The sequence below is a fragment of the Chiloscyllium punctatum genome, chromosome 18 (assembly GCF_047496795.1).
Source record: "Chiloscyllium punctatum isolate Juve2018m chromosome 18, sChiPun1.3, whole genome shotgun sequence".
Taxonomy (NCBI): Eukaryota; Metazoa; Chordata; class Chondrichthyes; order Orectolobiformes; family Hemiscylliidae; genus Chiloscyllium; species Chiloscyllium punctatum.
Window position 1 is genome coordinate 98,433,787 of NC_092756.1, and position 27,229 is coordinate 98,461,015.

The window sequence follows — 27,229 nt, forward strand, 5'->3', positions numbered from 1 at the left end:
AGCAGGAGAATCGACATTTCAGGCATAAGCCCTTCTTCAAGAATGAGGCTGATGTGCCAAGCGGGCTGAGATAAAAGGTAGGGGGGAGGGGCGCTAGGAATACGATAGGTGGAAGGAGATGAGGGTGAGGGTGATAGGCCGGAGAGGGGGTGGGGGCGGAGAGATGGGGAAGAAGATTGCAGGTCAAGAGGGCGGTGCTGAATCCAAGGGTTGGGACTGAGATAAGGTGGGGGGGAGGGGAAATGAGGAAGCTGGAGAAATCTACATTCATCCTGTGTGGGTGGAGGGTTCCTAGGCAGAAGATGAGGCGCTCTTCCTCCAGGCATTGTTTGGCCAGGGTCTGGCGATGGAGGAGGCCAAGGACCTGCATGTCATTGGCAGAGTGGGAGGGGGCGCTAAAGTGTTCAGCCACGAGGCGGTTGGATTGGTTAATGCAGGTTTCCAGAGGTGTTCCCTGAAACATTCCGCAAGTAGGCGGCCTGTCTCCCCAATGTAGAGGAGATCACATCGGGTACAGCGGATACAGTTAATGATGTGTGTGGAGGTGCAGGTGAATTTGCGACGGATACAGAAGGATCCATTGGAGCCTTGGAGGGAGAGGAGGGGGGAGGTGTGGGCGCAAGTTTAGCATTTCTTGCGGTTGCAGGGGAAGGTGCCAGGAGTGGAGGTTGGGTTGGTGGAGGGTGTAGACCTGACAAGGGAGTCGTGGAGGGAGTGGTCTCTCCTGAATGCTGATAGGGGTGGAGAGGGAAATATATGCCTGGTGGTGGGGTCTGTCTGGAGGTGGCAGAAATGACGGAGGATGATACGATGTATCCAGAGGTTGGTGGGGTGGAGGGTGAGGACCAGTGGGGTTCTGTCCTGGTGGCGATTGGAGGGGCGGGGTTCAAGGGCAGAGGTGCGGGAAGTGGAGGAGATGCAGTGGGGAGCGTTGTCGACCACGTCGGAGGGGAAAGTGCGGTCTTTGAAGAAGGAGGCCATTGGAGTTGTTCGGTATTGGAATTGGTCCTCCTGGGAGCAGATGCGGCGGAGGCGGAGGAATTGGGAATATGGGATGGTGTTTTTACAGGGGGCAAGGTGGGAGGAGGTGTAGTCTAGGTAGCTGTGGGAGTTGGTCGGTTTGTAGTAAATGTCTGTGTTGAGTCGGTCGCCCGAGATAGACATGGAGAGGTCTAGGAAGGTGGGGGGGGGTGGAGTCTGAGACGGTCCAGGTAAATTTGAGGTCGGGGTGGAAGGTGTTACTAAAGTGAATGAACTGTTCAACCTCCTCATGGGAGCACGAGGTAGCGCCAATACAATCATCGACGTAGCAGAGGAAAAGGTGGGAGGTGGTGCCAGTGTAGCTGCAGAAGATGGACTGTTCCACATATCCGACGAAGAGGCAGGCATAGCTGGGGCCCATGGCTACTCCTTTGGTTTGGAGGAAGTGAGAGGATTGGAAGGAGAAGTTGTTAAGAGTGAGGACCAGTTCAGTCAGTCAACTGAAGGGGTATCTGTGGAAGGGTACTGGTTGGGTCGGCGGGAGAGGAAGAAGCGGAGGGCTTGGAGGCCTTTGTGATGGGGGATGGAAGCGTATAGGAACTGGATGTCCATCGTGAAGATAAGGCGTTGGGGGCCGGGGAAGCAAAAATCATGGAGGTGGTGGACGGCGTGGGTGGTGTCCCGAACGTAGGTGGGGAGTTCTTGGACTAAGGGGGACAGGACAGTGTTGAGGTATGCAGAAAGTTTGCCATCAGATCAGTCATGATTTTATTGAATGGCACATTGAGCTTAACAGGCTGAACAGCCTGCTCCTGCTACTTGTTCATGGGTGGCACGGTGGCACAGTGGTTAGCACTGCTGCCTCGCAGCACCAGACGACCCAGGTTCAATTCCCACCTTGGGCGACTGTCTGTGTGGAGTTTGCACATTCTCCCCGTGTCTGCGTGGGTTTCCTCCGGGTGCTCCGGTTTCCTCCCACAGTCCAAAAGATGTGCAGGTTAGGTGAATTAGCCATGCTAAATTGCCCCTAGTGTTAGGCGTAGGGGAATGAGTCTTGGTGGGTTGCTCTTCGGAGGGTCAGTGTGGACTTGTTGGGCCAAAGGGCCTGTTTCCACACTGTAAGTCATCTAATCTAATCTAATAAACTCATGTGAAACTTATGACATCCATCAGCTGCTACAAGTTCTTGACATAACACAGTGTTCACTCCACCTTCTTCTCACTTTGTTTGTCCAAAGCCAGGTTCTTGGTGATTGTTTGCTAAATCTCAGAAAAATGTTGATATTGTTTTTACAACAAGTATGGCAAGGCAAACAGAACTAATTGCTACCTCAGCCAAACAGGGAGCGAAGCTGATGCTTCTGGGATGAATCTAATGAACAGACCATCTATCGAGACAACTGCTGAGCAAACCAGCCCCTTCAGTGTAGCTACGGCCACTCACTTTGACAGTAATGCATAACAGACCCATTCATTTCTAGACAGGATATGTGCATAAATGATACCATCATTAAAGGTATGAGAGAAACAGACAATTCAAACCTTATTCAAATCCTTGGCACTTTTGGTTTCAACTAATATATTTGAAGACAGCTGGCCATTTGTGTTGGCCCAATGTCCACCAAAGGTAGCGTGAGTAAGCAATTACTACACAAATTTCCATCATACAAACAATAATTACAGCTTCCATCTTCAAAATCAACACTGGACTAATCAGGTACAACAATCTACAATGCATCTAAAACTTCAATTCATGATGTCCTGACATTGGGGTGATTACAAGTTCCAAGGCAGCAATGGTGAACCCCCTTCCCCTCCCTGCTCTAATAGCTCGGCTCTTCTGTCTCCACCACTCACCGAGGGGTCATGGCAGTTTTCAAGCCTCAAAATGGTGTCATAGTCAGAAAAGGTATGGGAAACACTGCTCTAGCTGTTCCAATCTCAATCAGAACTGACATCATATGCAGACATAAGGTGGCAGGAAGAGCAGAAACCAATCAAATCCCTGAGTAGAGTTTCACAGAAAAACATCTTCACTGAATCAAAATGACAGATTAAGATATATCTGTATTTCAAAGTCGCTAAAAGCAGTATGCTCAAAGATTACATATGATTATAAGAACTGAGAGCAGAGGTAGGCCACCCAGCCATGCTTTCCATTTCATAAAACTATATTGACTGTCTGATTACCTTGAATTTCACTAAGTACCCTGCTAAAATCAGTCATAATAGCATCTAACACCTTCCTTTGACAGATGCTAAGTGGCCTGTAGTTTGCTGCTTTGGTTACAGTCAATGGTTTCCAATCGAATAAAACCCTTTTCATATTTAGGAAATTTTGGAAATTTAATTAATGCATCAATTAACTCGCTAGCCACTCTAAGACCATAGGATGTGCTCCATTAGGGTCTAAGGGTCTGTTAGCTCACAACTCCAACAATTTGCTCAGTACCACTTTGGGTGATTGTAATTATCTGGAGTTCCTCCTTCTCTTCCACTTCCTGATGTGCAGCTATGTTACTCATATCCTCTGTAGTCAAAACCAATGCAAAATACTGTTTCAAATCATTTACTATCTTTATATTCTCCACTATTAGTTCTCCACAATCTGGTATAGGACCAATGCTCACTAACTCTTTTCTAAATAGCCATTAAAACTCTTACTGTTTCACATTTACCAATAAACTTTCCCTTGTATCCTAATTTTTCCCCTAATACTTTAGCCACTCTCTCTAATTAGAATGCAGCAATTCAGTACATTCTGAAATTATCCTTTAAAATGACTACTGTTGCATCACTGTTGATCTCTCCCTTAACTGCATTTGACACTTCACTTTAGCTAGTTCCGCCTTCACACCATAATTTATTTTTTAAAAGTTTAAAATGTGAAACGTCGACCCACTTTCCCCTCCCTCAAACAATATAAAAGTCAATCATTTGTGCTGCCAATAGCTCAGGGCACCTTCACCACAGGGTCACAAATTAAAATCAATCTTTTTCCACAATAAAGCTAACTTGCTGGCTGAGTCCAGAACATGTTACTCTAACGAACCTTTTTGGCATAATTTCTATGAACTCATCTGGGTTACCTTTGTCCATTTGCCTTTTCTAGTCTATGCACTGATTAAAATTTCCCCAATTCCTGACAAGCCACAATATGAAGAAAGTAGAGAGGGTTTCTAATTAACTAACTGAGACAAAGGACTACCTTCCTTATCAGCCACCATTGTTTCTTCCATTTCGTTCCATCCTTACTCTTAGAGGCGTGTACACCTCTCCCACAAGTGAGTTCTTACCTTATCGTTTGTCCACTCTACCCAAACTTGGTTTCCTAAATTTAAGATCATTCCTCTTCTGTTATGCTAATACCATGAAGAGACATTCCCTTCCAAAACATTTTCTTAGCTTTCTGTTCTTCCTTAACATCATGTAACCTTCAATAATTTAAAAATCACACAACACCAGGTTATAGTCCAACAGGTTTAATTGGAAGCACACTAGCTTTCGGAGCGATGCTCCTTCATCAGGTGATTGTGGAGGCTCGATCGTAACACAGAATTTATAGCAAAAATTTTTTAGTGTGATGTAACTGAAATATTTGCTATAAATTCTGTGTTACGACTGAGCCCTCCACAATCACCTGATGAAGGAGCATCGCTCTGAAAGCTAGTGTGCTTCCAATTAAATCTGTTGGACTATAACCTGGTGTTGTGTGATTTTTAACTTTGTACACTCCAGTCCAACACCGGCATCTCCGAATCTTCAATAATTTAGATTTTAAACTATAACGTTCAGCAACCATGTCTCTGTGATGACCAGCACAGTTTGTTTCTTTCTATTTGTGCTCAGTTCAGTTTTGTTTCAAATGCTGATTTCTGATTCAAAGCCAGTGGTTTTGTCTTTTTATTTTAGCAACTTCTCATCTCAACTGTTGATTCATTAAGATTTGTACTGTCAATTTCTTTTGGTCACAGTCCATTTATCATTTTCCATGTTCATACCTCTCTCTCTCTTCCTTGGTCTCTACTTTGTGGTTAATTATCAGATCATTCAAAGTTTCATCTTTTGTACCCATTATTTAGTTAAAAACCCTCTCTGCGTCCTTAGTAACACTGCTCACTGATCCTATCATGGTCCAGGAGTAGACCATCCCATCAACACAGCTTCCCACTTTCCTTCAGTGGTGCCAGTGCTCCAAAAATCAGAACCAATTCTACCTCACCAGACTTTGGAGAAACGGATGCATGACTCAATTTTTTTTTTGCCCTGCTCCAAATTGCATGTAGCTCAGGTAGCACAGAATATGACTTTTGCATCTCTGCTTCTCAGTTTGTGACTAGCTCCTCATATTGACTATGCAGAACTTCTTCCCTTGGTCTGGTTAGTTCATTGGTACTTATCTGAATCGTTAAGGCTGGATCATATCCTGGCACAAGGCAGGCAATACAGACTTCTGGTCTTTCACTCTTTAATGCACAGAATTATTACTATTTAAATGATGAGGTCACTGATTTGATGAGAGTGTGTTTGGAAGCCAAGATGATGCTCTAAAGAAAGGCCTGATTAAACATCTCAAGTTAGCACAGCACAATACAATGATGAAATCACTGCGACTGCAAAGTCTTTCCACTTAGCACCATAAACACAAGCATAATCAGATAATAGATTAGACTGGCTGTGTAGAAAAGGGTTCAAGCCAGGAGTCTCCTTTGAGTATTATTCCAACAGTATGTTACCCTAAATATTGGTCATAAAGTTATAGGGTTTCCATGTATTTCAAGGGTATTAAGGCATATGGAGCCAAGGCAGGCACAGAGTTACAATAAGAATGTGGCACTGAATAACAGAACTGGGCTGATGGCCTACTCCTATTCCTACATCTCAATACATCACATGTGTCAATAACAACTGCTCTAAAGGTGTATCCTGAACTTTGCCAATCTTTCCAAGGCATTTGGTGGGACAGGGATGCTGTAAAATTCCCATTGTTGGTCCATACTATTGGGCTGAGAGCACGAACTAGCCCACATCCAAAAGTAAACGACAAGTCCAACCACAAATACTCATGGTGTTAATAAATTACATTGACACAAAACAAAACCACCTGAAGAGATAATGCTTTCCTGCTTTAGAGGCAGCTTGGGTGGTAAACATTATGTCATAACCCAACTACTAACACAGCCACATTGATTACTCACTGTTTGCTCTCTTCGACGGGGGATTCAGATGTGTCGTCGTGTTCATCTCGGGTAAAATCCTCACATTCTGCCTATAACAGAAATAAGGAAACGTGAACAAGATTAACACAAGAGCTTTTGTGAAACTTATGCACATCATTTTAAATTTTATATACTTCTTTAACATCTCTTTGAATCACCTACTCTACAGCATTTAAGCTTCTCTCATTGTCCTTCACACAGTTCAGCCTGTTCATAGAGGGATCCGATTTGCCATTTTTCTAGGTAACTTTTCTAACACAAAGAAACTTCTGGAGTTTGATTCATCAATGGTCTAGTCTTCTTAATGAGACTTTGTTGTGTTTCTACTTTGTAGGAATTTGTTTTTAAAAAATCCAAAGAAACCAGCTGTATTTTACTGTGTCTAGATGCACCTTCCAAAGACAAAGCCACTGCTTGGCCCAGTGGCCATTATTGCAATCCTGGTAACTGAATTCCTGTCCCATAATAAAAAGCATTCTCCATTTCAATCAAGAGCTGCTATGTAACTACAGATATGGAGGAACGTGCAATTTATAAATAGAGACATTGAGTGAAAAAGCAAGGAAGTTATGAAGAACTGTAATAATAGTGGTTCAGCATCAACAATTTCTGGACATTGCACTCTTCAAAAGGACATGATGATTTTGGAGAAGGAGAAAAACAGATTTATGAGGTTCCAGATAGAAGGGTCTTCGGTCACGTGAATCAAACTGTAGAATCTGGAGCTATTCTCCTTAAAAAGATGGAGAGGAGATTGCAAGGTGTTGCTCAACACCTTGAGAGGCCTAGAGAGATAGAAATTCTTCTCAATGGTGCACGAATTGGGAATAAGAAGAGACTAATTTAAGGGAGTTTGAAAAAAGTATGGACAACAACACGAGCAGAAATACTTTTATGCAGCAGTTAGTTAGGATCTGAAATGCACCTCCTGAAAAGGTTGAAACATGCAGATTCAATCAAGGCTTTAAAAAGGAAATTGGTTAAGCATATGATGTCAAAAATATTGTAGGCTACAGGGAAATGGCAGTGGAGCAAAAGTACCTAAATGGCTCTTGCATAGACTTGGAATGTTTGCAACAGAGAAGAAAGCCACTTGGCTTCTCGAATCCATGCGATGATGCTCCTCAGAATCTGACACAACCTCAAGTAGTTACATATCCCCTTCAATGCAATTAAACATTTCAAGGCACTACTCAATACGAAATAAAACAGAGTCAGTGAGCCAAAGGAGGAAAACAAGCTGAAGGGCAGTGAGAGACGTAGGAAAGGGATGCCAGAGTTTAGGCTCAGAAAACTGAATCCCAGCCACCAGTGGTGGAGAAATTACAATTGAGAATGCACAAAAGGGCAAAATGAAAGGACTGTTATCTCAGAGTCACAGGTCTGAAAGATATTAGTTATTGGGAAGGACAAGGTCATGGAAGGATTTGAAAACAAGAATGTAAATTTTATATCAAGATGTTGTTTAAACAGGAGCCAATGTAAGGCAGTAAACATAGTGATAATAGCAAAAATGGGATAATTACATATAATAATTATTCTAAAAATGTGAAAGAATTGGTAAATTGGCCAACTTTTGTCACTGAAATCTAACACCAAAATTGGCCAAAACGTTTGGCTATAACAACATTTTACAACTAATCACTTGCCTGCAAAGTTGTTTCAATTAACCAGAGACTTGAAAGACATTTATAAATTGCATGTGGTCTCTATTTTTTTTTCAAAATCTGGAATCTCACATAAAAATTCCTCCTATTTAAATTCCTGAAATGAACAGTAAACCTATTGATACCAGGCTGTGAATCAAAGATAACTAATTTCCAAATACCTATTTTAGCAGCTTGGGCTAATCTATTTCTCTACAGCCAATGTTTAAGATCTATTCATAAATTTCACTGACAGAACAGAGATGGTGGATTGGACCAACGAGAGACATAATTTCAGTAAGGTTGGGAATTTTAAACTATAATTGTACTTTGTACAGTCATAGGGAAAAGTAAAACCAAAAGCATGAAATCAACAGCACACGCCAACCAAAACAGTCTGGATTTTCTATTTATCTCAGAATGACACGACAAAAAGACTTAGTTGAAAAATGTGGCACTGGAAAAGCACAGCATTTCAGGCAGCAACCGAGGAGGAGAGTCAACATTTCAGGCCTTCATCAGGAATATGTGGGGGTGGGGGGGAGGGTGGGCTGAGAGATAAATAGGAGGGGAGGTTTTTGGTGGGGGGGGGGGGGGGCAGAGTAGATGGGAAGGCGATATGTACATGCAGGCAGAGGGTGGTAGTGATAGGTCCAAGCAGATAGGTGGGAAGGAAGATGGACAGGTAGGACAGTGTCTAGTTAGAGGTCGACATCACCAGTTTCCTATCTCCCCTCCCCCACCTCATCCCAGATACAACCCTTCAACCCGGCACCGCCCTTTTGAACTGTCCTACCTGTCCATCTTTCTTCCCATCTATCTGTTCCACCCTCCCCTCCGACCTATCACTATCACCCCCCCACCTGCATCTACCTACCGCCTTCCTAGCTACCTCCATGACACCAAAATTGGAGGTATAGTGCAGCAAAGAGGGTTACCTCAGATTACAACAGGATCTGGACCAGATGGGCCAATGGGCTGAGAAGTGGCAGATAGAGTTTAAATTAGATAAATGTGAGGTGCTGCATTTTGAGAAAGCAAATCTTAGCAGGACTTATACACTTAATAGTAAGGTCCTAGGGAGTGTTGCTGAACAAAGAGACCTTGGAGTGCAGGTTCATAGCTCCTTGAAAGTGGAGTCGCAGGTAGATAGGATAGTGAAGGCGGCGTTTGGTATGCTTTCCTTTATTGGTCAGAGTATTGAGTACAGGAGTTGGGAGGTCATGTTGTGGCTGTACAGGACATTGGTTAGGCCACTGTTGGAATATTGCTTGCAATTCTGGTCTCCTTCCTATCGGAAAGATGTTGTGAAACTTGAAAGGGTTCAGAAAAGATTTACAAGGATGTTGCCAGGGTTGGAGGATTTGAGCTACAGGGAGAGGATGAACAGGGTGGGGCTGTTTTCTCTGGAGCGTCGGAGGCCAAGAGGTGACCTTGTAGAGGTTTACAAAATTATGAGGGGCATGGATGGGGTAAATAGGCAAAGTCTTTTCACTGGGGTCGGGAAGTCCAGAACTAGAGGGCATTGGTTTAGGGTGAGCGGGGAAAGATATAAAACAGACCTACGGGGCAATTTTCACACAGAGGGTGGTACGGGTATGGAATGAGTTGCCAGAGGATGTGGTGGAGGCTGGTACAATTGCAACATTTAAGAGGAATTTGGATGGGTATATGAATAGGAAGGGTTTGGAGGGATATGGGCTGGGTGCTGGCAGGTGGGACGAGATTGGGTTGGGATATCTGGTCAGCGTGGACTGGTTTGACTGAAGGGTCTGTTTCCATGCTGTACATCTCTAGGACTCTACCCTCTTGTTTACCCTTCCCCCTCCACAGTCCTGACGGGCTTATGCTCAAAATGTTGAATCCCCTGCTCCTCTGATGCTGCCTGACCTGCTGTGCTTTTCCAGTGCTACACTTTTAAACTCAAATCTCCAGCCCTCAGTTTCTCTAATTGTGCGTTTAAAAAAAAACTGGGATGCACAGGTTGAATTTCTTATCACACAGAAATGTATTTCCAACTGAAATTACATGTACAACACAATCCAATTAGAAGGCTGTTAGTAAACTTGCAGTCAGTCAGTCATGGAAGAGTTATAGCTGCAAAAAAGTAAATTATCTTGAACTTTCAATGACAGAATGCATACAAATTCATAAAACTTTTCATGTCAAGACTTTCCTGTTAAATGACATCTTCCAGCTGCCTACACTCATTGACACCATTAGGATTTAACGTCTTTACAATAAACCTGCCAATTCCTACTGATCACAAGTCCCAGTGACAAATAAGATTAACTCAGGACAACTACATTGCACTTGCACTCGCTTCAGTAAATCAACTGCCAGCTTCACTGGGTTACAATCAATCAGACTGGTGATAGAAATTATATCTTCACACCTTAGCAAACAGGGATTTTTTAAAATTGGCTTTTTGACCTCAATCTATGTGGCAGGCATAGCACCAACACAGCAGAAAGCTGTGAAGCAGCAGCTATAGACCTTAGTTTATTTAACAAGTGTAGACTATTCAGTTCAGAATTATGTCTCCTCAGAAAGAGAATGGCAGCCACCTGTTGTCCCTCAAACAAGACTAGTGAATAAGAGAAAAGTCAAAGATAATGTACCTCTTGGCATTTTGACAACTCAACTCCTCTTGCCTTTTACACTCTACAACGAAAGAAATTAAAGTACTTGTTTAATGGAAGTCTAAAGATTTGTTCAGAGGCCATAAAGTTATACCTCAAGCCTGGTAACATGAAGGCAAGAAAAACCACAACAGTAACAGGCACTGCACACTCATGCTGGGAACACAACAGCTGTTGCCACTACACCTACAGACAGAGAAAATCATAACTTAAAGTTAGCAATTTATGGATGTCAGCTGAAGCTCTGCTCCTTTTTGATGAGCTTAATACTTTTTAAAAAAAAGATACTTCAGGGGTTTTCAACTGCATTCTTTGGTCAACTGATCCCTCAGAATCTCACCTTCAAATGCACCCCTCCCTTGAGCAATCCATCTCATTTATATTTAGTTCTTAGTCACTGGATAGTCCTATTTGAATTTCAGTACACCTGGAGGTTCTTAGAACTATTACCTCATCAGCAGTCAAGTCCGAAATCAGAATACTAATTATTTATTGCATTATGCAGATTAGTGAGCACATGAATTGAAACTTTAAATATTGCTTATTCACAGCCACCTGATGAAGGAGGAGCACTCCGAAAACTAGTGCTTCCAAATAAACCTGTTGGGACTATAACATAGTATTGTGCAATTTTTAACTTTGTATGCCCCAGTCCAACACTAGCACCTCCAAACCAAATCTTAAATATTGCTCAGAGTTTCCATGGTATGTTTCAAGCAGCCACAACTACAAGAGCAAGGAAACCTTGCACTGAGAAATGAATTAGATTAGAGAAAATCCATAACCTCATGGTACCTACCCAATTTTACCAACTCTTTAATTTAGCCTGTAGCCAGTTTCAAGGAACACGTTATTAAAGCCATAAGGTACATCCTGCCAACATGCGGTTTTATACAAAAGAAACAAAACTGCATGAAAGCTGAAATCTATTCCAAACTTTAGAAATTAATAACATAATAACAGAATTGAGCTAACTACTAGAATTCTGTTTTCCTGGAAAGAAAAGCTGCAGGTATAGGCACAAGGAGAGAACGTGTCCTACCTGAATCTCCGCCTTGACATCCTGTTCCTTGGTCAATATGTGCAGCTCCTCTGTCATCTTCTCCATCTCCTGGAAATAGAAGAGTATTGGTCATTTCAGATTGTCCTGTCAATAAATTAAAGACCAGAGTCCATAAGTAGCTCAGCAACAAGGTGCAAGAATTGGAGTCAGTCAGATGTGTCATTATAGGAGTGATTATAGGAAAGGAAAAGGAAGAGAGAAATTGAAGGGAGAAAATAAACACGTATAAAGTGGAAACGAGAGAAAGATTAAGAGGCAACAGAGGAAAATGACGAAAGACAAAGTCAAAGCAAGAGATATGGCAGCAACTACAAAACACTGGAACATCAATGGGTAATAAAGTAGACAAAAAGTGGGTGAAGGCACTAATTCTACAGATCCAAGATGTACAGTGACAGAACCTGCATACCAGAAAAAGCTATTGTAAGTGAACATGTGAGTACCACAGCTTATAATGTCAGCCTGGTTCAATTGCTAGAATTTTCATGAATCAGAAGGATTACAAGATCTGGACAGCATTCAGTCTTGGACAATAATTGGCAACTATCACGCTACACGAGTAGCCCATTATTATGTCCATCTCAACCAAGACAGGAAATTATCCTTGACATTCAATGCACTGCCATGGTTAAATCCTTCATTGTCAATACCACTGACGAGAAACTGATTGAACTAGCCACTCACTGACTCCACCACTGATAAAACTGCTGCCACTTCGTATAATTTAGACGATCCACGGTAGTTAAGGTGGAGTTTAAACTAATTTAGCAGGAGGAAGGAATAGGGATTGAAGACACATTAGGAAGAGTTTAGAAGGCACAAGGGAGCACAGCTAGGCTGGTTGGAATTTATTTTAATGCAAGGTAGTCTTCTGAGTAATGAAGGTGTGTTGAAGCTGCTAATTCTCACATTGGGACACAATATCAATGTTATTATGGAGACATGATTGATGAAGGGGCAGGATACGCCAAAGCCACCTTTTAAACAAATGTAATGAGTTTAGATTTCCCACAGCTTTCCTGTGTGCAACTACAATACTGATACAGCTTGGTTTTGCACATCTTGTATACAACCTTTTTTTTAAATAAAAATGGTGGGAGGAGAGAGCGTGGATCTTGCATCTGCTCCAGAGCGGTTTTTTCTTGTGACCTTCCTCATTTTCTACAGCATAAGCAAAAAAAACTATTTTAGAATTATTTTTGAAACTTTTATAGTCCAAATAAAAGGAATAGAAAATGTGAGAAAGGAGAGATTGCATTACTGGGAGTTCAGGACAGGTCTGTCCATGAGTTTGTCGAGGTGTCCAAACCTCCACAGGGTATTTTTGTATGTTCACACAGAACTCAGATTGACTTTTGCAACTGGTTTGTCAAGGGATCATTATTAGCGTTTTAAATAATACTGGGGAGCAGCTTCCTGGATCCATTATTTTTGTAAGGCTAAATCCAAGAGTTGAAGGGATCAACATATCTTTATGCAGAGCCAGAGACTGACAGAAGATTGGAGCAAGAGGTGGTTTTCAGTAGCTGGGAGTTTAGACTAAGTGTCGAATATTAAGAATTTAAATTTTTTGTTCTCTTTTGCATGCCGAAAATAAAAACTGTGGATAAGGGAAGGATTTTTTTTTAAAAAAGGTTATACTTAGAGCTTCTTCTGTTACGGTTTATAATATATAATATAGGTAATAAGCTGCCCCAGCTATGTCAGCAGCTATCTGTCTACAAACAATGAATTTGAGAAAAGTGTGGGTCCTTTCAGGTAAGTCTACTTTAGCAATTTTTTAAGGGGCAATTATGGCAGTCAATGGAGTGGCACACTTCTCCTGTCAGATGTGGTAGATTAGGGAACAGTTGCCTTTTTCTAGAGACTATGTTTGCAGGAGGGGAGTTTGGATCCATGTCATATCAGACCATTTAGATCAGCTGGAGGGGCATCTGGAGTCACTGAGGAGCACACAAGAGGCACAGAATGTAATGGCTAGTAGATTGAGATTAGGTGGTCATACAGCAGGTTCCGTCAGATAAATGGGTGACTATCAGGAGCATAGGTAGTAGTGCAGGAATCTCCTGTGGTTATCCCTCTCTATAACAGATATACCGTTTTAGGTACTGTAAAGTGGGTGGTTGGGGTTGGGGCATACATAGGTGGTGTTGCAGTACTGATCAAGGAATCAGATGTTGCAATAAGGGGGAGATATCTTATGAAGTTTCTAAATTGCAGCCACATGGCTAAAACTTTAAAACAACATAAAGACAAAAAAAGGCAACCATATTACTAGAAGTGTACTATAGATCCTCAGACACAGGGAGAAACAGAAGAGCAGATATGTGTAAAATCTCAAAAGTAAAAATATTTGGAAAATAACAGGAGATTTAAACTTCCTCTATGTTAAGTGGGATAGAAAAAGTATGAAAGGCTTAAAAGGGACAAAATTCTTAAAATGCATCCAAGTGAGCCTTTTAAGCCAGCTTGTGCAAAGTCCAACAAGTGGGAAATATCATACTGCATCTAACTTTAGGAAACAAAGCTAGGCACGCGGTAGAAGCGTTAGTGGGAAAGCATTTCAGTTACACTAACAATAACACAGTAAGATTTAAGGCACCTATGGACAAAGATGGCCGGGAAATATGGAGGTGACTTTATTATGACAAGGCAGATGTGGCCAAAGTGGAGTGGGAGCAGTTACTTTTAAGAAAATCTAGAGCACTGGGTATCATTCAAAAAGGAATGAGTGAGATTGCAGGGCCAATAGGGTTCCAGAAAGGTGAAGAGTGGGACAACAAGTCAAGATAAATGTACAGAATTACAGAAGGAAAACAGGCAAGCTAATGGTAAATACTGAGGGTTCAAAAGACTGGAAGGCACTAGGGACATTTAGGAAGCTGCTTTAGAAAATAAATTAGGACAGTAATGAGGGTGAATAAGCAAACTCCAGCAGGTAAAATTAAGGAAAATTCAAAAGATGTTTCTATGTACACGAGGAGCAAGGTTTGCAGGAAAGACTGGTCAAGGTGGTAAATAGCCAGGGCAATTGGACAAATTGGATCCAAAACTGGCTTAGTGGCAAGAGGCAAAGAGTAATCATTGATGGTTGCTTCTGTAATTGGCAGCCTGTAGTGTATTACAGGGTTCAGTGCAGTTTGCAGTGTACATTAATGATCTAGACACTTGAAATACTATAACATACAGGCTTATGGGCCAATTGCTGGAAAAATAAGTTAGAGTTGATAGCTGCTTGATGATTGGCCAGATATTACAGGCCAAGAACATTTTTTCCATGCTGTATCATCCAAAGACTCAATAATTTTCCTTCAAAGCATTTTCAAACCTGCGATCCCTATAACTTAGATGATCAAGGACAGCACATGCACGTGAACACCACCACATGCACACTTCCACTTACACAGGCCACATACCTTTCAGATTTGGGAACTACATTTCTGTTCCTTCACTGTCACTAGATCCAAATCCTGGAACTCCCTTCCTAGCTGCACTATGGATCTAACTACCCAACACAAACTGCAGCAGTTCAAGGCAGCAGCTCATCACCACCTTCTCAAAAAGAAAATCATATTTAAGCAATAAATGTTAACCTAGCCAGCAAGATGTGGAATATGGTTTAAATACACAACTTTTAAGAATTTCTCTCACAGGATGCCTCCATCATGTGAAATTCTGCAACTGTTTGTTTTGAAAATTGTGAATTTAAACCCAACCTCAGATCTCAAGTATGCAATCCAAACTACACCATAGTGCATTACAGTGTTGAATTACTATGGGATCATTATTTACAGGAGGATGAGAGAGACATTAACTTCAGATTTAGGAATTAAAAATCTTAGAATATTATAATGAAAAGCATGGTATTCATATGGCCTGAGCAAAATCATGCCTCATCTAATACCACAAAAAAGTTTCATTGGTTGTTCAGCCCGATACAAAAGGACTACCATATAATCTCATCTATTGCAACTTTTAATTATGTCACCACTAGGAGTAAAGCCTGTGCCCTAAACTGTGGAGTTTCATCCTTAAACCTCCCCATCTCTGCCTTCGATTTTAAGACTCTCCTTAAAACCTCCCTTTTGACTAAGATTTTGGTCTTCGGACCTAATTCTGTGGTGACTTCTATGGCTTGGTACATTTATCTCATGCTGCTGTGAAACACAATTTATAACATATAATACATTAAAAGGACATGTTAAAGGGACAATATAAATGAAGTTGTTGCAGATTAGCATATTAAATTTAATTACTGCAGATGAAAAGCTTCAAGATTTTTCTAGTAAACACACTGCCTGGAAATGTGGAGGGAGGTAGGTTCATTTGAAGCATAGATAGAACTGGTGCGCACAGGTATGGGAAAAAGGCGGAGATTGATACTAGAATTCGTTCAAACATGATGGGTCAATGGCCTTCTTTCTGTGCCTAACAATTCTGTGGTCCTATGATGTAATTACATATAACACCAGTTTATAGTCCAACCGGTTTAGTTGAAACCACCAGCTTTGAGAGCACTGTTCCTTTGTCAGGTGAAGTCCAACACTGGTGCCTCCACATCATAATTATATATAGACAGCTACTTACTATTCAGCACCATTAACTAGAAACAGAGAACAAATAGGTTAAAGTCAGCCAGAGAACAGCATATTACAAGTAGTTATAAGATTCTATACACAGGAAAAATAAAACTCTCACTGATCTCAATTCAGTGTGGACCAGAAATAAGATGATCAGCATCAGATTCAGCTCGGACTATCCGATGATAGAAAGGTCAGTAGTGTATACTCGCGAGGCTCATATCTGCTAAATGAGTACTTCCATGTGAGAGACCAGTAGGTGCCCAAAATATTAGTAAGAGTCAACCCCATCAGAAGAGCGAAGAAAAGCAGTGGCAAACAAACACATGTACAACAGACAGGTTGAGGGAAGGAGAATGCAAAAGATTACGAAACAAAAAGAAACTCTAAACAAATGCAGCAATACTGATAAAGAACAGTGAATTAGTGGAAAAGGATGTTGCTGTGGAGGCTGGTCATCAGATTTTTATACAAGCGATCTACTTTTCAAGTGAATGGTTTGCAAACTTCTCATAATACAAGCTATTTCACAAGAGCAAGGCAAATCAAATTCATATTATGATCCCACCCTCAACACCCCTGTCTGCTAGGCGCAATTGTGGACAGGTAAGGAGAAATTAGATGCAAATGTAGTATTTTATTTGTTCAGACTTGCCCTCACTCCACCACATTGCTTCAATTCCTTCCAGATCAGAAACAATTGCAAATTGACTGCTAGAATTACTAATGTTTGTTGCTGGGGGTGCTCCTAGAAGACTGACTCTTCGATCATCAATCTACAGGGAGGCAGTGGCATAGTAGCAATATCACAAATCCTGAACCACTGGATAATGTTCTAGGAATACAAGTTTGAATGCCATCACAGCAGAGAGTGAAATCTGAATTCAATAAAAATCTGGAATATAAAACTGCTTCATAAAGAGGAGAAATAAGGGACAGCAGCTTCTGAAATATGGTCAAAGTGTACTGAATTAGCAACTTCATAAAGAGGGAGCCTGTATGAGGAAGGCACTCGCAATGGGAAATAGAAACTGGCAGCAAAGAGAGTGGCACAACACACTGAAAAATAAAAACCAGCAAGACAGCCATTTCCCTGCTTCTACTTGTCAGAGTCAATGTGTGACATCACAGAAAAACAGGTAGGTGATTGGTGAGTTTTTCTTCTGTCTCATTTGATTGACCAAGTTATAAATTATTACAGGAGACATTACAGCAGAAAAGTACAGTTAAGAAATACATTTAAAATATTTAACATCCAAACCAATAGTGATTTTTCAAGCATCACTGGAATCAGGGAGAGTGCGGAGGACTGGAAAATTATGAATGTAACCACCCCTCCCCCAACTGTTTAATAATGGACTTAACATATGAGGAATGTTTGAGGACTCTGGGACTATACTGGATGGATTTTAGAAGGATTGGCTGGGGGGGGGGGGGGGGGGGGGGGGGGAATCTGATCAAAACTTACAGAACATTGAACAGCCTTGACAGAGGGAAGATGTTGGAGAGGCGAGAGCCCAAGTGCACAGCCTTAGAATAAAGGGAAAACACTTTAGAACAGAGATAAGAATAAATTTCTTCAGCCAGAAAGTGGTGAATCTGTGGAATTCATTGCCACAGAAAGCTGTGGAGGCCAGGTTTTTGAGTATATTTAAAACAGAGATAGATAGGTTCTTGATTGCCAAGAGGATCAAAGGTTACTGGGAGAAAGCAGGAAAATGGGGTTGAAAAACCTATCAGCCATGACCGAATGGTGGAAGCAAACTCAACGAGCTGAATGGCCTAATTCTGCTCCTGTGTCTTATGGTCTTAAATATTTTAATACAGTCGGTTCTGCTATAATGAGTGCTTCGTCAATGTGAATTGGTTTAATACAATTGAAGAATTTAAACAGTTATTTGTAGAATGTGAACTTTCCTTACCAGTATTGGCTATAACGCGATTCCAACCCCATTAGTTTAAATGCCATAGCTATTGCGCAAATTTCTTATAATAAGAGATCGCACAAGAACGGAACTATTGTGTTATATCAGAACCGACTGTGGAACAGAGGTAGATGGACAGGCAATCCGTTGCAGTTGTAGTATGTGTAGCAGGTGGGTTCCAGTACAGTCTACGGTGACCACACTTGTAACATGGGTTGGCTACTCAAGAAGTTCAATCAGCACATTGACAGAACAAATCCCTTGGGTAAGAGTAACAGTGAAGACAAATTTGTAGAGGGGATCAGAGATTATTTTATAGAGTATTACTTTACAGAGTCTACCTGAGAATTTTTTTTAAAATAAAGTAATATATAATGAGATATGAATAAGAGATCTCAGTTATGGATCCTCTAGGAGGTAGTGACCACAACGGGTAGAATTTCAAATGCAGTTTGAGCGGGGGTGAAATAATTACACAGAGGCCAGGCCCTGTCACCAAGTCACACTTTATTTAGTAGTGCTCAGGACACTGGGAATCAGTCCTCAACTGAGGAGATTCTAATCTCCTGGTTATATATTTTTTTCTTTTTGTGAATTTCTTTTTTCTACTACTGCCTAACTGCGGTAGTGCTTTTCTTTTCTCCCCAGCACCCATGTTGAATCTCCTGGTTATTTTTTTTCCCACAAAGGCTGGTATTGTGTCACCAAATCACCCTTCATTCACACGTGGAGAGTCCTTGACATTGATCCAGCTTTCTCAGAGCCAGCTCGCAGAGTGACCTGAATCTCTGACACTCCTGTTTATTTTTTTCACTCTGACACACCCATTTTCTCCTAACTGGGGTAGTGCTTTTTTTTTAACCCAGCACCCATGTTGAATCGCATGGTTTTTTTTACTGTTTCTTTTGTTTTTCCCCACACTACCGCCTAACTGCAGTAGTGCTTATTTTTTTTCCCCCAGCACCCACGTTGAATCTCCTGGTTATATTTTTTATATTTTATGAAACAAATTACAAAACAGTTTACAAAAAACATTTACAGCTGTATAAAAGAGACAGCAATTTTACAAGGGAGAGGAGCAGCAAAGCTAGGCCCCAAACCCTACCGTTCAACCATTTTACAGGGAGATGAGGACAAACCTCAAATCCCTCTCCTGGTTATATTGGTAAGCCGAGGTTCTCCTGATTGGCCCAGGTTAACAACTCCAATTAAGAACCTCAGTCAATGAGGTCCACCTAGTCCTAATCACTACATCCCTCCCCCACCTAAGTTCATGGATGTAGGCCTTGTCTTTTGCTTGTAGCTTCTCTTGCTACACTTTTGCCCCAGTTGTGGTTCCTCTGATCTGGACATGTGCAGGATGTACAAAGTTGTGATATTAAAGAGTTAACTTACACTGTTGACCTGCAGGAAATTGGATGTCCTGAGGATAAGGTAGTATGCCTCTAACTTACAGCTAGATTGCAAGAAATCACATCATATCCTGTTATTCAGAGCCATTTGCATTTTCATCTCCTATTTAAATTTTCATCCCCTATTTAGAGATCAATAAGAACATTACAGTTGGAATTTGACTACGCCACTATAGTTACAAAACTAAAAACTATTCGCAAAAGACTTGATTATATTATTTCTGGAGATAGTCAGGTCACTGCATTGTGTCTTGAGTAGCATGTGACTGTGGGGGGATGGCTGGGATTTTCTTGTGGGCATTACCAACTGCGACGTAAAGGTTTTATATAAAGGAAGGACTGTTTCCATTGATCAGGGAGAGCTTTTAACACAACTCCACAAGCCCTGCGAGGTGTGTTAAAAATTCCTCCAGAAAGTTTGTACTGTACTGTGCTTCATAAAATTCAGTTGTTGTTCTTAGAAGTTGGCGTATTGCAGTTGCATCAAGTGTGTAAGAATCTCAGGAAAAAAACCTCACACAGTGGCCCATCTCTTGCAACTGGAATGTCTCAGGAGAGTTTATTCCTCCTCTTCTGATGGCAACGGTATCAAGGCTGCATCCATTTCGGTCTCTGGTTCCCTCGACACTAGACGAAGGGGGAGCACCTGTGCTTTCTGAAAGACCTTTCTGCCAATCTGCAAGGCCAGGTCTGTTTTGCTCCTGCCCCATTTGCGAGGTAACAGCTTTCACATGATCCACGTGTTTGTTCAGGACTGCATCCCCTACCTGAACTTTCTAAGTCACGGGACCTGATCACACATCAACCTCACCTTGCACCCATACAGGGCTATTTCTATTGTTTCAACATCAAACTTCATCACCTGAATTAAATGGTCTCTCGCTTACAGGCAGCACTTGGCGAGCATTGCCGCTCTTGCTGCCATTTCACTCTCTCCTCCACATGTGGAAATATTGGGTTCAACCTGGTGTGATGTCTTCTCCCCACCAGCAACTCCACTGGAACTATCCCTATTATTCCATGTGGGGTGGTCCTATAATCAAACAGTAACCAGGTCTGTTTGGTATCAATTGACACTTTAGGTGGCTTCTTTAGGCCTGCCTTCAATGTTTGGACAACTCTTTCAGCTAAACCATTGGGTAATGGATGGTATGGAACTGTCCTTATGTGCCACATGCCATTTAACTTGAGGAAATATTTCATTCCTCTGCTGGTAAATGACATCCCATTGTCCATGACCAGTACTTCTGGGATTCCGCTTATCGCAAATGATGCTTACAGCTTCTCAGTCATCATTCTGGAGTTTGCTGAACGAACCTTATGCACATCCAACTGCCTTTGATGGGCATCCACAATGACCATAAGCAGCGAGTCCATGAAAGGACTGGTATAGTCAAAATGCAACAAGTTCACGGTTTACCTGGCCAATCCCACAAATGTGGGTTGCTGCTGGTAACAATTTTTGTCCTTCTTGGCACTCTAGGCACTGTCCCACCAACACAGCCATATTGGTATCCAACCCTGGCCACAAAACATAGGTTCTTGTTAGCATCTTCATCTTGGAAATCCCTGGATGATCCTGGTGAAGTTCAGTCAGTATCTGGGAGCGATCTTTACTCAAGAAAATCACCCTTGCTCCCCACAGTAATATGCTATCCTCTACACTGATCTTGTCTCACCAGGTCCAAAAAGGTTTCAATTCTTGTTGCGATAGCCTTTCTGATTCCCTCATTATCACCAGCAGTTTCAATTTCATATTCGGGCAGCAAACACAGTGGCTCGCTGGCCCAATTCCCAAAGAACTGTTTAGCCACTTGGCCAGGCTTAGTCTAGGGACCCTCTAATCAGGACATGCCCTACGTGAGACTCTGCAATTGCCTACATTCAAGTGGTGCCTCCCAAGCTCAATCAGGCAGGTGAGGGAGTTCACTTCCATAGGGATACCCTGTAGTTCCTATGCTCCACATGACGCAATTTCTAATGACAAAGCAAGCTGCAGTTCCTATTGGAAGTATAGTTGGGCTTCAGCTAGTGGACGCTTCTGCACAATTATGTCATTAATCCCACAAACCAAAGGTTCTCTCAGCAAAACCTGTGCCCACACCTCCTCCCTCACCTCTATCCAAGACCCTAAAGGAGCCTTCCACATCCAAAGTCTTACCTGCACATCCACTAATATCATTTATTGTATCCGTTGCTCCCAATGCGGTCTCCTCTACATTGGGGAGACTAGGCACCTCCTAGCAGAGCACTTTAGGGAACATCTCCAGGACACGCGCACCAATCAACCACACCACCCAGTGGCCCAACATTTCAACTCCCCCTCCCACTCTGCCGAGGACATAGAGGTCCTGGGCCTCCTTCACCACCGCTCCCTCACCACCAGACAAGAACACCTCATCTTCCGCCTTGGAACACTTCAAACCCCAGGGCATCAATGTGGACTTCAACAGTTTCCTCATTTCCCCTTCCCCCACCTCACCCTAGTTCCAAGCTTCCAGCTCAGCACTGTCCCCATGACTTGTCCGGACTTGTCCTACCTGCCAATCTCCTTTTCCACCTATCCATTTCACCCTCTCCCCCCTGACCCATCACCTTCATCCCCCTCCCCCACTCACCCATTGTACTCTGTGCTACTTTCTCCCCACCCCCACCCTCCTCTAGCTTATCTCTCCACGCTTCAGGCTCACTGCCTTTATTCCTGATGAAGGGCTTTTGCCCGAAACATCGATTTCACTGCTCCTTGGACGTTACCTGAATTGCTGTGTTCTTCCAGCACCACTAATCCAGAATCACATTAAGAGTTAACCCAAAATCACATGCCTCTGCCAGTCATTGTAACCTCATCAAAAATCCCAATATGGATTCCCCCGGTTCTCTAACAGCCAAATAAAACTGATAGCATCTCAGGATTGGAAGTGGTATGAAGTCATAATATTCCTAGACCAACTCTATCAACTCCTAGAAGCTTTTAGTGTCTGGTGCTTCTGGGTAAGTTAAGCCCCTTATAACCGAAAATGCTGTGGGTCCACATGCAGTCATAAGTATTATTCATTGCTTCTCATCTGCCCCAATGTCTTTTGCCCAGAAAAAATGTTGCATTCACTCCACATACCGGACCCAGTCTTCAACAGCAGGGTCAAATGAGTCAACCTTCCCAAATAGAGGCATGATACTAGAAAGGTTTACTGCAACTCCAAGATGATAGTTGTAAGCAAATGTTCTTCAGGCATATACTGTTTTCTCCCATCGCCACTGAAATAACTGCACAGAGGCTGGGTTCCATCATCAAGTAACCTTATATTTACTAGTATATGGTACACTGTCTGTGACAGTCGTCAACGGAGGAGATTCTAACCTACTGGTTATATTGGGAGAAAGTGAGGACTGCAGATGCTGGTGATCAGAGCTGAAAATGTGTTGCTGGAAAAACGCAGGAGGTCAGGCAGCATTCAAGGAGCAAGAGAATCGACGTTTCAGGCATGAGCCCTTCTTCAGGGCTGAAGAAGGGCTCATGCCCAAAACGTCGATTCTCCTGCTCCTTGGATGCTGCCTGACCTGCTGCGCTTTTCCAGCAACACATTTTCAGTACTGGGTTATATTGGTCAGGCAAAGCTTTTCTGATTGACAGATTCTTGATAGATTTGGAGATGCCGGTGTTGGACTGGCATTGTAAATCTGGGTCAATGAGGTCCACCTGGTGCCAATCACTACAGAGGACATCAAACCAGTTTCTTCAACTTAGTTAAGGGGAATGCAGGGGTATGAAAAAAGAATTATCTAAAGTGGGCTGGGAAAATAGACTTGAAGAAAGGTGAATGGATGAGTAGTTGGAGCAAACATTTATTCTGGCCAAAAAGGAAGGAATCAATGAGAAGAATTAACCACTTGGTCAACGCACTGGATGTATTGAGTTTCTTTCAGTTTAGAAAGACATAACTAGTAGATACTGCCACAAGTATTAGTCACAGGGCCTCAAATTATTTACTACCATTGCTCATCATTTAGAGGAGGGGGCATAGTACAATGTATCCAAATTTCCTGATGTTACAACAAAATAATAGGTTGGAGAGCAAGTTGCAATGAGGATATAAAGAGTTTGCAAGGAGATATTGGTAGGAAAATTAGATTAGATTACTTACAGTGTGGAAACAGGCCCTTCGGCCCAACAAGTCCACACCGCCCCGCCGAAGCACAACCCACCCATACCCCTACATCTACCCCTTACCTAACACTACGGACAATTTTAGCATGGCCAATTCACCTGCCCTGCACATCTTTGGACTGTGGGAGGAAACCGGAGCACCCGGAGGAACCCACGCAGACACGAGGAGAATGTGCAAGCTCCACACAGTCAGTCGCCTGAGGCGGGAATTGAACCCAGGTCTCTGGCGCTGTGAGGCAGCAGTGCTAACCACTGTGCCACAGTGCCGCCCACGGTGAAAAATCAAAAGGTAGATTATTATTTAATTAGACAATCTCCAAAAAAAAGCAGCACAGAGGAATCAGTATTCTAATGCATGAAACCAAAGCTTAGCATGCAGGTGCAGCAAATAATTAAGGTTGCAAATGGAATTATGGTTAGGGCATTGGAGTTTAAAAAGGGAGATCTTGTTACAATTGTAAACGGTTTGGAGCGCCAATACCAGGAATACACAATACAGGTTGGTTTCCCACATTTAGGGGATGATATATTGGCATTAAAAACAATTCAAAAAGAGATTCACCAATCTGATTCCTGGGATGAAGTGGCTGACTTATAAAGAATGGCTAAACTAATTAAGCCTTTGTTAATCAAAATTTAGAAGAATAAGGGATGTTCTTTGTTATGAAGATGTGGGTGTACTATACCTTTAAGAAAGTTAAAAGCTAGCAGAACTACCTAACAGCACCAACAGTTCTGAACAAGATAAATGTAACCTTTTGGTCCAGCACTTAGTGTAGCTGGTTGCCTGGAGACAAAAACACATTTGAATTAGGCCATTCAGTTTAAATTTCACCCCAATCAAATTTGAATTTAGTATATTGACAATATTAAAATCCAATGACACAATCCGATGCTTTGGGGGTATAAGACTGGGAAAAATTGAACAGTTGGGGGAGAACTGCCAAGGCACCAGCATGTACAGAGTGCCTGAAACACAGCTCTCTTAAAAGGTACATTTATCTATCAACAACCTGTGAAAGAGAAATCCTGAGAAGAAAATCTCCAGAGGAAGATACAAAGGGAAGATTCAATAGCTGCCTGGTTTTGAGATTTGAATTTTTGGTAAATCTTAATCGGGGGTTTTATCGGACTAGTATTATAGAAGGGAAAGTAAAAGATAGGTTAGAGGAAGCGTTGTAAATAGCTGTTAATTAATTATTCTGTTATACTTTAAGAAATAATATTGTTACTTTTTATTTTAACCAGTTCTTGGCCCCTCTAATTTTCATAGATTACTGCACGGAGATACACCTTTTCTGTGTTGCTAGTTTAAATTAGCAAGGTGGGGTTTACCCTGTGTCATAACATCTTATTGAAACATACCCTGTCAAGCCTTCTCAGAGTCTTGTAAGTGTTGAGACAATGTTTCTACAGTGGAGGAATCTCAAAGTTACAGAAGGGGGAACTCATTAAAAACAGAGTTGCAAAAGAAACTTCTTCTCCCAAAGGGTAGTGAATATCTGGAACTATGTACCCACAGAGTTGCAGAGTATGGAAGACTGCAAGTAATTAAAGAGAAGTTAGATAGATTTTTGAAAAAGCAGGGAGTTGAAGGCTATGAGGAGCCAGCACAAAAGAGAAGTTGTTCAAGTCTGGGACAGATCAGCACAATCACGTTTTGAATAGCAGGGTTGATTCGAGGGGTCAAACAGCTCCTGCTCCTATTTCTTTTGTTCCTATGTGCTGATGATAACCATATAACCACTGCCATTTACCTTAAGACCCCATTACCAGTATGTTGCTGGGAATAGACGTTTTGAATTATAAGGAGAAACTGGATAGGCTTAGACTTTCTAATATCCTTGAGAAAGAAAACATGCCTTCCCATTTGGTCTGGCTTACATGTGACTCCAGATTCTCAGCAATCAACTCTTAAATGCCATTATGTGGCAGTTTGTTAGAAGTGATTCTGAAAGATAGAATTTATATGCATTTGAAAATACAAGAAATGATTAAGGATAGTCAGGGTGGATTTGTGTGAGGAAAATAGTGTCTCTCAAACTTGATTGAGTTTTTTGAGGAAGTAACCAAGATGATGATGATGATTTGGAGATGCCGATTTTGGACTGGGGTGTACAAAGTTAAAAATCATATAACACTAGGTTATAGTCCAATAGGCTTATTTGGAAGTACAAACTTTCAGAGCACTGCTCCTTCGTCAAGAAGATTGTTGAGGGTAGAGTGGTAGATATTGTTTACTTGGACTTTAGTTGACACGGTTCCGCACGGTAGACTAATTATTAAAGTTGAATCACACCGGATTCAGGGAAAACTTGCCAAGTGGATATAAAGTTGGCTTAATGGCAGGAGACAGAGTGACAGAAGAGGGTTGTCTTTTTTGACTGGATGCCTGTGACCAGCAATGTTCCACAGAGATCAGTGCTGGGTCCACTTTCATTTGTCATTTATATAAATGATTTAAATGACAATATAGAAGGTACGGTTAGTAAGTTTGCAGATAACATCAAAATTGTGGTATAGTGGACAGTAGTTATCCAAGATTAAAAGCACCTTGATCAATTTGGTCAATGGGGTGAAGAGTGACAGATGGAGTTTAATTTGCATTGCATTTTGGTAAAACAAGCAAGGGTAGGACTTATGCAATTAAAAGTAGGGTCTTGGGTAGTGTTGTAGAACAGAGACCTGAAGGTTCAGGTACTGTTACAACACAGGATAAACCTTCCTGCTTATTTTAATCCAGCAACACAGAAAAGATTTATCCCGCATAGTAATCTGTTAAAATTCAATAGGCCAAGAACTAGTTTAAGAAATAAAATTGCTACTTTAAGTATAACAGAGAATAATTAACTAAGAACTATTTACAACTCCTTCCTCTAACCTATCTTTTACTTTCCCCTTCTACAATACTAGTCCGATTAAACCTCCGATTAAGATTTACAATACAAAACAAAACTTCTTATCTCAAAACCAGGCAATTTTTGTTCTTCTCTGTATTCCTGTCTTGTTTTCTTCTTCTTGGGGATTCTGCTTCACAGGTACCTTCAAGAGAGCTATTTTTCAGGAAGTCTTTTCACATGCTGGGGGCTGGGCAGTTCTCCTCTCAACTGTTCAACTTTCCCTAGTCTTACACACACACACACACACACACATAAAAGCATTGGATTGTGCTATTGGCTTTTAAGTTCAGCACCCATGGGAATGGCCTCAACGGGGACCTTGAGTTCATGTCACACTACAGGTAACCCCATTGCACTACACACACTGACCCACGTGCACACACACATAAAAGTTTGGGGGGTGAATTTGTACTTGCAGAATTACATTTTACTTTGCTCAAAAACTACATGAATCCATGCAAGATTCTGGAAATCAGTTTTTTAGATTAGAATTAGTCTGACCACTGTTGCACAGACAGCCTCACACAGAGAGCTAACACCTTCAATACATTATCTAGGCTGACATGACAGCAATTGTTAAAATTCACTTGAGAGTGTAACTTTTAAAATTTGCGATTTACATATGAAAGAACTGAAACCAACATAGTCATTCTAAAAGATGAGAGATTTAAACAATCCAGGTTATTTTCAATATAC

General features: G+C 41.7%; 1 protein-coding gene across 5 annotated transcripts in view; it reads right to left on the minus strand.

The window, feature by feature from the left end:
• Positions 1-27,229, minus strand: part of LOC140489393 (trinucleotide repeat-containing gene 6B protein-like) — a 224,314-nt gene that overhangs the window by 142,065 nt on the left and 55,020 nt on the right. For all 5 annotated transcript variants that reach the window (XM_072588897.1, XM_072588900.1, XM_072588896.1 and 2 more), the window contains 2 exons: positions 11,531-11,599; positions 6,180-6,250 (listed from right to left, as the gene is read on the minus strand). In XM_072588897.1, coding sequence (XP_072444998.1) covers positions 6,180-6,250; positions 11,531-11,599 — 140 coding nt within the window. The remainder of the gene's footprint in view (positions 1-6,179; positions 6,251-11,530; positions 11,600-27,229) is intronic.